At 39.5% G+C, this 13288-nt stretch overlaps 1 protein-coding gene across 10 annotated transcripts in view; it reads left to right on the plus strand.

The window, feature by feature from the left end:
* Window positions 1-13288, plus strand: part of PATJ (PATJ crumbs cell polarity complex component) — a 377446-nt gene that overhangs the window by 25630 nt on the left and 338528 nt on the right. For all 10 annotated transcript variants that reach the window (XM_059135624.1, XM_059135619.1, XM_059135627.1 and 7 more), the window contains exon 8: window positions 11237-11455. In XM_059135624.1, the coding sequence (XP_058991607.1) occupies window positions 11237-11455 (219 nt within the window). The remainder of the gene's footprint in view (window positions 1-11236; window positions 11456-13288) is intronic.

Consider the following 13288-nt stretch of genomic DNA (forward strand, 5'->3'; position numbering starts at 1 on the left):
GATTCCATCAGAGGACAATATTTTTTGTTGAAGAGATGTTAATAGATACTGTATTTTGAATATCTGTATTCTCTCCCAGTGTATCTTTGAAGCACGTAAATGCTAAACTTACAAGGTACAGTGATTATAAACATTTGCCCCAATATTGTATGTGTTAAATTTCACTGGAATTACAGTTTTCTGGCATTATAAGTCAAATGACTACAGTTTAGTATTTAGCAGTGTTTAAACTGAAAGTGGGCCTTTTTTTTTTTTTTTTTTTTTTTTTTGTTAAACCAGGCTCTGTGCCTAACATGGGGCTTGAATTTGCAGTCCTGAGATCAAGAGTCACATGCTGCACATGAGCCAGCCAGATGCCCCTTAAAGCAGGCCATTTTAAAACTTATGAACTATTTCTGCTTAGTTTTACATTGAAGAAAATATTAAACTTTGAATTTAGTTTTTAGAAAAGTAGTCCAGAAATTTAGTTATGATGCCACTTAATAGTGAGGCCATAGTTTTGTGAACTGTCCTTGATAACCAGAATAGTATGTAAATTTCACTAATTGATGTTTAGTTACCTACAGATATATCCCTTCTGATAAGCATAAGGAAAAATGGACTTGCAAATGTAGCTTTGAGGTAAATTCCTCAGCTCCCCATTTCTATTTAAGGTTTCATCTTACACAAACTGTGGAGCTGCTAATATTTTTGTTTTCAGCCTCCACTTGTATTTAGAGAAGCTGCTTTCAGAGTTTGCTTTGTGGGGCTCCCTGAAATTCTTGCAGGGACCTGTGGGATTAAGACAAGGAAATGGCAGCAAACCAGGCTGGTGGTCATTGTGTTCTTCTCCACCACATGGTTGCAACAAAAGAGTAGTCTTTTTTTTTTTTTTTTTTTTTTGTCATAGGGAAGCGAGAGCAAGCACAGGCAGACAGAGAGGCAGGCAGAGGCAGAGGGAGAAGCAGGCTCCCTGCTGAGCAAGGAGCCCGATGTGGGACTTGATCCCAGGACGCTGGGATCATGACCTGAGCCGAAGGCAGCCGCCCAACCAACTGAGCCACCCAGGCGTCCCAACAAAAGAGTAGTCTTAAGAAAGTGCAGCAAAGGGACGCCTGGGTGGCTCAGTTGGTTAAGCAGCTGCCTTCGGCTCAGGTCATGATCCCAGCGTCCTGGGATCAAGTCCCACATCGGGCTCCTTGCTCAGCAGGGAGCCTGCCTCTCCCTCTGCCTCTGCCTGCCATTCTGTCTGCCTGTGCTTGCTCTCTACCCCTCTCTCTCTCTGATAAATAAATAAAATCTTAAAAAAAAAAAGAAAGTGCAGCAAAAAAATGATTATTTCTGGCAAATTTTGACCTTTCAGTGCATGTCTTTTTTTTTTTTCTTTTTAAAGATTTTATTTATTTATTTGACAGAGAGAGATCACAAGTACACGGAGAGGCAGGCAGAGAGAGAGAGAGAGAGAGAGAGGGAGAGAAGCAGGCTCCCTGCTGAGCAGAGAGCCCAATGCAGGACTCGATCCCAGGACCCCGAGATCATGACCTGAGCCGAAGGCAGCGGCTTAACCCGCTGAGCCACCCAGGTGCCCCAGTGCATGTCTTTTTAATATTGAGTGACAGAATGGGACATATACTGTGTAGCACTTCTGCCACATCCTGAGTTACGACGGTTGGTTTGAGAAATATAACTGTGAGAGGAACTAGCCACTTTTTTATATGGAAAACATGAAAAAAAATTTAAAATATTTAGCTCTCATTCAAAAAAGTTTTTTTGAAATATGACATATAATGTTACATGAGTTTTAGCTGTACAACACGATTTGATGTTTTATCCTGTGAAATGACCACCACAGTAGTCTGGTTAACATCCACCACCACACATAGTTACATTTTTTTTCTTGTGATGAGAACTTTTAAGATCTACTGCCTTAGCAACTTTCATATATACAATGGAGTATTGTTAACTATAGTCACCACACTGTACATTATATCCCAATGACTTATTTATTTTATGACTGGAAGTTTGTACCTTTTGACCATTTTCACACATTTTGCCTACCTGCTATCTCCCCGCCCCCAACTTCTGGCAACCACCAGTCTGGAATAGCATTTTTATTTTTGAAAGAGTAATTGACAGAAAAATTATGTTTATTCAGACTTGGATGCTTGGCAGACATTTCTTTGAAAATGAATGAAGCAAGCCTGCCACTTCAAGGAAAACAGCTGACAGCATTTGTGGGTGATGATAAAATTTGAACTTTCAAGCAAAAATTAGAATTCTGGAAAAGTTGTGTTTTATCATGAGTTTGACATTTTCCAATATTTAAAGACTTTTCTGATTAGATTATTGCTGATATTAGTAATGATTTTTATAATATTATATAATGAAATATGTCAATATTTGGAAGATCTGCGTGAGTCTGTGGATCAATATTTCCTGAAGATCAGTGTGTGGTATGACATTATATAGGTAAACGGTCCATTCAGGATTCAAGATTGATCAATAGATGTTAATGAGATAGTATTTGAAAGTTTGTTGATGAAGTTACAGATTCCACATTGCAACGGATCTTTAAGAAACCACAAATTGTCAAGTTTTGATGTGTTATCAGAGAAGAATAGACTTGAAGGGCTGTTAAAATACTCCTCCATTTTCCAACTATGTATCTAATTGAGGCCAGATTTTCTTTATATACTTCAGCCAAAACAACATATTACAGCGTACTGAATGCTAAAGCAGATGTGCAAAGCCAGTTGTCTTCTTTTAAGCCAGCTAGTGAAGGGATTTCCAAAAATATTTTAAAATACCACTCTTCTCACCATTTTGTTTTAGAAAATATAGCTTTTATTTTCAAAATAAAAAGTGTATGTATCAACATATAGAAATATATATTAGTATAGTATATGTATTGAATATTTTAAAAATTTCCCCCCCCCTTTTTTTTTTAAGATTTTATTTATTGATTTGAGAGGGAGAGAGACAGAGCACAAGCAGGGGGAGAGGCAGAGGGAGATGGAGAAGCAGCCTCCCCACTGAGCAGGGAGCCTGATGTGGGGCTCGATCCCAGGACCAAGAGATCATGACCTGAGCTGGAGGCAGATGCCCAACCGTCTGAGCCACCCAGGGGCCCCTGTGCTATTTTCTAATTTAGTAGATAACAACAGAGAGAACCACATAAGCAAAAGCTCTTTGAGATTCCCAGTAATTTTTGAGATAAAATTGATATACAATATACTGCACATAGGTAAAGTATACAGTTTAATAAATTTGACATATGTTCACTGGCAAGTTGAAATATAGAGGGCAGGCTAGCAGGGTAGAAACTCAGGCAAGAGTTAATACTGCAGTCTGGACTTCACAATTTGTAGGGCTGGTTGGCACGATTTCTTGGGAAACTCAGGTGGGATTTCTGTTACCGTCTTAAGACAGAATTCCTTTCTCTCAAGGAAATCTCAGTTTTTGCTCTTCAAGCCTACAATTGATTTGATGGAGCCCCTCCCACTTCACCCCTGTTATCAAGGGTAATGTTCTTAAAATCAAGCAGTTGTAGATGTTAATCATATATACCTCCAAAATACCTTCACAGTAACAGCTAGACTAGTGTTTGACCAAAAAACTGGGTACCATTGCCTAGCCAAGGTAGTACATAAGCTTTCACCCTTACACCATCTGTCTCCTCAGTGAAGAAAATGAACATATCCAACACCCACGAAAGCCCATTTCTCTGTCCTCAATAATTAAGAATGTGAAGTGTTTCTGAGACCAAAAAGGCTGAGAATTGTCATTTTATGGATCTTTAAAACACAACTTGTGACAGAAAATATATTCTTAAGGGTTTTTGGAAATTTTTTGTAACCTGAAAAAGAATGAGATATTCTGGAGTATTTTGATCTTTTTTCTTTTTTCTTTCTTTTTTTTTTTTTTTAAAGATTTTATTTATTTATTTGACAGAGAGAGATCACAAGCAGGCAGAGAGGCAGGCAGAGAGAGAGGAGGAAGCAGGCTCCCTGCTGAGCAGAGAGCCCGATGCGGGGCTCGATCCCAGGACCCTGGGATCATGACCTGAGCCGAAGGCAGAGGCTTTAACCCACTGAGCCACCCAGGCGCCCCTTGATCTTTTTTCTCATATTCCCTCCCCTCCCCCTTAGCAATTTTTATCGGCTTGTTTGCTGGAGTAGCATTTTTCAAGATGCAAAGTGGAGTAGTTACTGTGAAAAACAAAGGGTCAGATAAATTTAGAAAACAGCAAGTTAAACAAAATCAAATAGACTTTTTTTACTGTAAGAATTTTCTGAGCTTTTAATATCCTAATGTGCATTAAGAATTGTCACAAGGAGAATACGATGTGCAGTTTCCCAATTAATCCCTTTGAGACACTGTTGGGAAAGGCCCAGGTCTGATTTTCAGCCCTTACTGGAAGGGCTTGTCACTATTTCAGGTCATCAAGGAGGGGGTTAGAGTATGCCCATCAGTCATGATGCAGAAGCAAATGTTTATACCAGACATTGTTATCTGCCTAATATACATTATTCTTATGTAATCCTGAAGACAGTCGTAAATTTTATTTTCAAATTATAGATATGGAAACTGTAAAGAAATTGCCCAAGGCTACTCAACTAGGAAATGACAAAGTCAAGATTGAGTCCACATCTGTTTAACTCTTAAGTGTGTCTTTTATGGCTTAAATCTATTTATCTGAAGTTCATCTTAATGATTTTCTTTTCCAGATGTAATTTTTGTCCAGGATTGGTCTAAGCTTATCTAAATAGCCAGCTCTAGAAACAACAGAATTATTGACATTTTCCTGTAAGGGACTATAGTGAGGCCTAAACATAGGAGAGGGAGCCATCCCCTCTCTCTTCTCATCTCAGCTAATGGAATTTAAGATCTCTTGAACTGACTCTGTGCATTGTTTCTAAGCCTTTGTAAGTTGTTGCTCATGTAGACTGGTCATAGCTTTAAAAGAATGAAAGGGAATTATTGCTTTTAATTAAAATGTACTCATGTTTTGAATATTAATGCTCACTGTTGACTGTGGCAATCTTTATGGTAAGGGACTATAGATAAGTCTTAAGTCATTAGTGTAGATGTGATCAAGATTGATCATTAAGTGATACCTATGTTCAGCTAATGGGGTTAATCAATCTTACTTTCTTCAAAGAATATAAAATGAGATAGTAGAAAGTTGGAGAAGGGAGTCAGTATTTCTTACTTAGAGGAGTTTCATGAAATAACCCATTATATTTCCTTTTGTGTTTACAGCATATATATATATATATATATAGATAGATAGATAGATATAGTTATAAGATGGGTACAGTTGAGTGAGTGAGCCCAGGAACACCTAACTGAGGTCATTACAGCCTAAATGGGTGTCAAATGGATATATTTGATGATTTGCTATAAGCAAAGCATTAGGCTTAAGACTTTGTAATAGTTTTGAGTTTAATGCTCACAAATCAGTGAGAGAGGGATTTACTCTCATTTTGTTTAAGCGGGATTGGAGATTCAGGGAGAATAAATAACTGATGTTTGACTATAACAGTTTGATCAAAGTAGCCAGGATTTGAACTTGGGTGTGTCTGACCCCAAAGCCCGTACTTGTCCTTCTGCTGTCTACTGCCTTTAATGTTATAAAGTAAATGAAATTGAAAAATATTGATTCATAGGAGCTTTTTAAGGAACACTTGTTGAGATTTAGTTACAATGACCAATGAGTAAACGCAATCAGGGCCAATTCCATGGATAGAAAAATTACATGGTATCATGAAAGGGGAGCTGAAGGACTTAGAGTCTATCTTTTAAGTCTTTTTTTTTTTTTTTTTTTAAGATTTTATTTATTTATTTGACAGAGAAATTGAGAGCACAAGCAGGGAAGCAGCTGAGGGAAAGCTCCCTCAGCAGGGAGCCCAATGTGGGACTCAACCCCAGGACCCTGGGATCATGACCTGAGCCAAAGGCTGATGCCTAACCATCTGAGCCACCCAGGTGCCCCTATATTTTAAATCTATAACCTGTTATATATAATCATCAGTCTTAAAATCTGTAAGCCTATGTATACCTGTAAGCTCAGTCTCCAAAATTCATAGTACCTGAAACATACATCTTTTGAGAATTCTGTTCAGCTATGGCAAAAATTTCAAAAATGTGTCCCCCGCCAGGGAGGAGGCTCCCTCCAGCCCTGTACCTGACCTGTCCCATCGCCTGATGCCCGAGCTGACCGTGGCCATTGCCAGGGGGGCCTGTGGGTGTCCATGTGGCTGGGCCGGGTCAGGCCGGACCTGGAAAACTTTTCAATAGAAGTTTTTCGTTTTGTTTTGTTTTTAATTGAAAATGGATAGTGTAAGGGACACCTGTGTGGCTCAGTCGTTAAGCATCTGCCTTGGGCTCAGGTCATGATCCCGGGGTCCTGGGATCGAGCCCCGCATTGGGCTCTCTGCTCAGCAAGAAGCCTGCTTCTCCCTCTCCTACTACCCCCACTAGTGTTAGCTCTCCCTGTGTCTCTCTGTCAAATAAATAAATAAAATCTTTTAAAAAAGCTAAAAAAAAATGGGTAGTGTAAAACTTCATTTGACAGAAGTATCTTTCTTGTGGTCTGGAGAAATTCTAGGGGAATCAGGTACATGGAGTGAACCCTTTTTTCCCTGTAAGGTAGCCATAACAACGCAATCTATTCAAAAGTTGTCATGAATTATGACTTTTTGGTATTAGGCAATTATATTATGAGTCATGATAACAATCTAGTAGTCTTTCATACTGAGAAGGAATGTAACCAAGCAGACTGGAGGGGCGTGTGTACTATGAGGAATTTTCAGTCTAGAATAGGCAAGGCCCAGCTTGAGGCCACCGAATAGTTGATTATTCCCAAGAAATTTTGCTTTGAGTGAGTCTATAAACGTCTTTTCCTTATCCTTAAAAACCAGTTGATGAGGGCTTTGGAAATTTGAGGAGGGTGGGATAGATGTTTTTAGATGTAGTATCTTTAATTCTTTGAGGGAGTGTTTATTTTATAAATTTGCTGTTTTCTGCCTATGTTATGTTGCCTTTTGATTAAAGACCAATGATAGCACTGGCCTGGAGTCAAAACTAATTAATGATTTTATTTTCTGTGTTTTAGTTTTCCAAGAGACACATTTGATTTATTTTATAGCTCAAACGTAAGTTTCTTTAGGTTTTCTAATAGTTTAGTATGTATGTATGTATTTATTTATTTATTTATTTTAAGATTTTATTTATTTGTCAGAGCGAGCGAGAGCGAGCACAGGCAGACAGAGTGGAAGGCAGAGTCAGAGGGAGAAGCAGGCTCCCTGCGGAGCAAGTAGCCCGATGTGGGACTCGATCCCAGGACGCTGGGATCATGACCTGAGCCGAAGGCAGCTGCTTAACCAACTGAGCCACCCAGGCGTCCCTAGTATTTATTTATTTATTAAAATGTCTTAAAAAATTTTTTTTGTTTCTTGTTTTTTTTTAAGTAGACTCCATGCCCGAAGGGGTGGAAGTCATGACCGTTACATCAAGAGTCTCATGCTCTGCTCACTGAGCCAGCTAGGTGCCCCTCAAATATTTTTTTTTTTAAGATTTTATTTATTTATTTGACAGAGATCACAAGTAGGCAGAGAGGCAGGCAGAGAGAGAGAGGGGGAGGCAGGCTCCCCGCTGAGCAGAGAGCCCGATGTGGGGCTCGATTCCAGGACCCTGGGATCATGACCTGAGCTGAAGGCAGAGGCTTGAACCCACTGAGCCACCCAGGTGCCCATCAAATATTTTTTTGATCTGAAATTATCATCCAACTGCCTATCAGAGAATTTAAAATGCAAACTAATATATTTTTTAGCCTGTACCTGCTAACTTGGATTAAAGTATTTTATCTTTTTTTTTTAAAGGTGTCTAAATGATACTTTTAGTCTTTTGAGTATAATGAGGCGTACCCTATTACATCAGCTGTTTTAATTTATGTGCCTTCCGTACTATCTTAGGCTATATGCATAATTTTTCTCTTTTGAAAAAAACCTTTGGGTTGATAAACTTTATATTTGAATGTTTGATTAGCACACTATGTCTTTGAATCTTAGCCTAGCTATTTATTGGCTATCATTGATTTATGATTTCCCTTAAGAATAAAAAGAACTCTATGCCTTTTAAATTCCTTGCACGGTAGACAGGTTATGGAAGGAGAATGTTGATCAAAAAATATTCAGTAAAATGCAGTGTTTGGGGCTGCTGGACTTAAGGTAGCTGTCATTTTGGTGTCTTCCCTATCAATCTGACTAATGACTGTGTTTGTACTTATGAATTCCTTAGAACACCTGTTTTTCTGGAAGAAGAAAATGTTTGACTTTCAGTGACAGATGCAAATTATCTACATCATTTTAAATTAAATTGAGGTAAAAGAGGAAAAAAATAGTGCCTAGGAAGTGACTAAATATGTACTTACAGTGACAGGCCTTTCTTTGGCCAAGCCAAATTCACTTATTTGACATATTCTTTATTCTTTGGTCAGGCCAAGGACGGTTTGATTTACAGAGACAGCTTTACCCCTGTTTTTCATCATGCCCCCTGACTTTCTTTTTCTTCTTCTACTACTACTACTACTTCTTCTTCTTCTTTTTTAAAGATTTTATTTATTTATTTGACAGAGACACTGCAAGAGAGGGTACATAAGCATGGAGAGTGGGAAAGGGAGAAGCAGTCTTCCCGCTCAGCGGGAAGCCCGATGCAGGACTCGATCCCAGGACCCTGGCGTCATGACCTGAGCGGAAGGCAGCTGCTTAACCAGCTGAGCCACCCAGGCACCCCAATCCCCGACTTTCTCTTGAGTAGTTACTTGTTTTATTTCAGGTTGTTGCATTGATACAGTATCGGATTACCAGTGCTTAAAAGTAGAAACCACCAATTCTTACTTCCTCTTTGTATCTGTCTTTTTTCTGAGTCTTTGCAGATGTTTCTGAATTGAATTGCATTTTCTGGTTTCCTCCTCTTCTCTTCCAGTTGCTTCTAGGGCCTTCTGCAGACTTCACAAGAAAGCCCATGGCTTTTTACTCAGTATTTGGATCTTGTACCTTACTTCATGCCTAGTCCTGCAAAATTGGAGAAAAGGAAAGACGGAAAATAGACTTTTTAGTCTTTCTTTTTTTAAGATTTTATTTATTTATTTGACAGAGATCACAAGTAGGCAGAGAGGCAGGCAGAGAGAGGAAGGAAGCAGGCTCCCTGCTGAGCAGAGAGCCCCGATGTGGATGTGGGGCTTAATCCCAGGACCCTGGAATCATGACCTGAGCTGAAGGCAGAGGCTTTAACCTGTTGAGTCACCGAAGCACCCCTAGACTTTTTAAAAAGTCTTAAGGCTTTTTATTTATTTTTATTTTTTGTTTTTTACTGGGTTGAACTTTGGTTCGCTTCTTAGCTTTGTGACCTTGGTCAGGTCAGTCAACCTTTCTGAATCCCATTTACTCATTTTAAAGTTGTCCCTCTCTAAGTGAGATGATTTGTGAAAAGTGACTTTTGACCTGTAGAGTGCTAGGCAGGTGTAATCTTTTGTAGCCAGCTATGTTTACATCTTGGTAACTCTAATATAGTAAAGGTAAGTAAAGAGAATTCAGAATTTCTGATGAAACAAAATGCTGATGGATCTGCTATTTCAAGAATTTGACAAATGGATGTAGAACGGAAATGTTAAAACATTTTGACCTGATGTACTTTTTGATAAATTGCTTTAAAATTTTTTTGGGTATGAAATATATACCTTTAAAAGTGCATATAAAAGAGTATGTGTAATGGCTGTGCAGATTTTTAAATAATGACAGTAACCACCACTGTGTGTATCACTTAGTTTAAGAAATAAAACATTTTAAATAATAATAATAATAGCCAGGTACATATCCTTAGCTTAAGAAATGGAACATGATGTATCGTTTCTCTGAATTCTCCCAGAATCCTGACTTCAAATATGTTATATATGCTAATGACTCCTAAATTTAAATACGTGGTCTGGACCTCCCTCCTGAACTCCAGATCTGTATATCCAGCTGCGTAGTTGACTTCTCCACTTGCATGTCTAATAGGATCTCCGACTGGATATCTCTAAAACTAGATTCCTGATTTCTACTCCACCCATCCATTCCTCAGCAGTGCTCTTTCTCTCAATCAATAAGCAGCTCTGTCTCTCCAGTTGCTTGGGGTAAAAATTTGGGAGTTTTTTCCTGTCACACCTCGTGTAGAAGCTGTTAGTGGAGCCTGTTGAGAGGTCACTGAGATGTATTCTCTAGAGTCTCCTTCTCAGCACACCAACTGCTAACCCAGTTCAAGGGTTATTGCTATCTCTTTCTGGATTGTTGGTTTAGCCTCCTTACTGGTATCTCTGCTTCTGTTGCTTCCCGTCTTGTAGACTGTTTTCAGCACAGAAGCTTGAGGGATCTTGGTAAAAGCATGTCAGATAATGTCCCTTCTCTGTTCAGAACGCTTCATGACTTCCCTTTCCCCCAGCTCAGAGCAAATGCTCTGTACTGCTGAGCTCCAGCTAATGCTCCCATCTCCTCCTGATTACTCTCTTTGCTCATCCTTTCCAGCCACACTGACATCTTGCTGATCCTTAAAAGAGCCACTGAGTTTGTTGGCCTTGAGAGTTCCTAGCTTGATGCCAGAGGCCTCGGATCCAACCTCCTTCCCTTCGTGAGGCCCAGGGTTTTCTGATCTCTTCCTTACCTTTGTGGTCATGAATACCCTGGGTCTAGGCCATTAGGCATGAAATGATGCCCTCAAGCCAGTGGCCATATTAGAATTCTGGTTACTCTTCTTCTTCTTCTTCTTTTTTTTTTTTTTTTTTAAAGATTTTATTTATTTATTTGTAAGAGAGAGAGAGAGTGAGAGCGAGCACAGGCAGACAGAGTGGAAGGCAGAGTCAGAGGGAGAAGCAGGCTCCCTGCGGAGCAAGTAGCCCAATGTGGGACTCGATCCCAGGACGCTGGGATCATGACCTGAGCCGAAGGCAGCTGCTTAACCAACTGAGCCACCCAGGCGTCCCACTCTTCTTCTTTTGAACACATCCTCCACCCCATCTTTTTTTTTTGTTCCCAAAGATTTCTTTTTCCCTGTTGCCAGTTCATCATTCATTAAAACTGTTATATTGTTTGTAGCATATTATAGATGGCTTCTCTATCAGCCGTTCTATCAGAACTGAAAGTCCGAGGAATTGGTTATTAGCCAGTGAAGTTAGATCATTGATTTCTTGGAATAATTTTGTTTTGTTCTTCAACTAAAGGATGGAAGACTCCAGACAGGGGACCACATCTTGAAGATCGGTGGCACAGATGTGCAGGGAATGACCAGCGAGCAAGTTGCGCAAGTGCTAAGGAACTGTGGAAACTCAGTCCGCATGCTTGTTGCAAGAGCACCTGTGGGTGCAGTTTCCGAAACCCCTCCTACCCCTGCAGCCTTACCTGTTGCCCTGCCTGCTGTAGCTCACAAGAGCCCTAGGGCTGTGAGTATGCGAACCATTCTTTCTCCTTTCGAGCTGGGTATGAGACTCTGCAAGATTAGAAGTGCCTTCGACTCAGTGTCATGTGGGTGGGAGTAGTGCCTCAGTGCTCACCGGGGAAGCAGAGGAGAACCCAGTTGAGAGACATCACACAAGTTTGATTTTGTTTTTTGCTGTTTCTCAGCGTTAAGTCATCCAAACTCCCTGAAATTCAGCTACTCATTTGTAAATTAGAAAATATTAATATTTGCCATTCCTTTTTTTTTAAGAAAGCCTTTTAAAAAAATTTATTTACTTAAAAGATTTTATTTATTTATTTGACACAGAGAGATCACAAGTAGGCAAAGAGGCAGGCAGAGAGAGGAGGAAGCAGGCTCCCCGCCTAGCAGATAGCCCCATGTGGGGCTCCATCTCAGGACCCTGAGGTCATGACCTGAGCAGAAGGCAGAGGCTTAACCCACTAAGCCACCCAGGTGCCCCTTATTTATTTATTTTAAAGTAAGCTCTACTCCCAATGTGGGGCTTCAACTCATGACCCCAAGATCAAGAGTTGCATGCTCTACCGACCAAGCCATCTAGGCACCCCAATACTTGCCATTTCTATTTCATGAGAGTGGTGAGGAGACATCCACATATTGGAGGGAAACTCAATACTGGTCAGTGTATGAACTAGATACGAACAGAATGAACAAAGGGAATATTTATTATCATCATTATCATCATAATATAATAATAATAATAATATAACAATAATCAAAATTGTTGAAAAATCAAAAAAATCAAAAAATTTTTTGAAAAATAAAAAATCAAAATCAAAACAAAAATAAAATATTAGTATTATCAAACACCTAGAATTGTCTAGGTCATCTGAAATCCTCATAGGAATTCTGCAAGATAGGCCTATCCTTTCATCAAGATAAGATCATATTAAATGAAGGAACTCAAGTCCACATTATTCGTTTAAAAGTCCTAGAATGAGGGGCACCTGGTGGTTCAGTCAGTTAGGCATCTGACTCTTGATCTCAGTCAGCTCAGGTGCTGATCTCAAAAAATAAAAGAAGTCAGTTGCTAAGCTGGGATTTGAATTCAGATATTTTTGGTTCATTCCAAGATCTTTCCAGTAATTTCACAGGCTCTGAATCAAGGGTTAATAAAGTAAAAGGAAATAAATAGTTTTTAAAAGGAGAGACCGGGGGAAGAAGAAAGGAGAAGGGACTTTGGTGGGAAGAGATGGGAGACCATTGTTCATGTGGATTTGAGGGGCTCATCTAAAAGGTTGTTTGTGTCTCCCTTTTTGGAACCTTGTGAATGGAAATTTTCTGTCAGAGGTCTTAACATCATTTCTGCTTTCCTCTCCAAACTGGTTACAGCCACTTTCTTCCCCTCCATTACTCTAGCTCTCCAGAGTCTTCAGTTCAGTAGTGTGGACCAGTGTAACTGTATGATAAATAAGAATTTGATGCAATCAGATACTTCCTTTCTAATGTTAGTGTTTTTTTTTTTTTAAAGATTTTATTTATTTATTTGACAGAGAGAAATCACAAGTAGATGGAGAGGCAGGCAGAGAGAGAGAGAGGGAAGCAGGCTCCCTGCTGAGCAGAGAGCCTGATGCGGGACTTGATCCCAGGACCCTGAGATCATGACCTGAGCCGAAGGCAGCGGCTTAACCCACTGAGCCACCCAGGCGCCCCAAATGTTAGTGTTTTGAATGGAATCATGTTTTTAGACACTTTATTCTTTTAAAGAAGTATTTTAAATTAGAAGGCAAGTAATGAAATTAAATTTTAGTTTGGTATTTTTTGTTCCCAGTAATTATTATTCATAGTAATTCTTACC

The sequence above is a fragment of the Mustela lutreola genome, chromosome 10 (assembly GCF_030435805.1).
Source record: "Mustela lutreola isolate mMusLut2 chromosome 10, mMusLut2.pri, whole genome shotgun sequence".
NCBI classification, from domain to species: Eukaryota; Metazoa; Chordata; class Mammalia; order Carnivora; family Mustelidae; genus Mustela; species Mustela lutreola.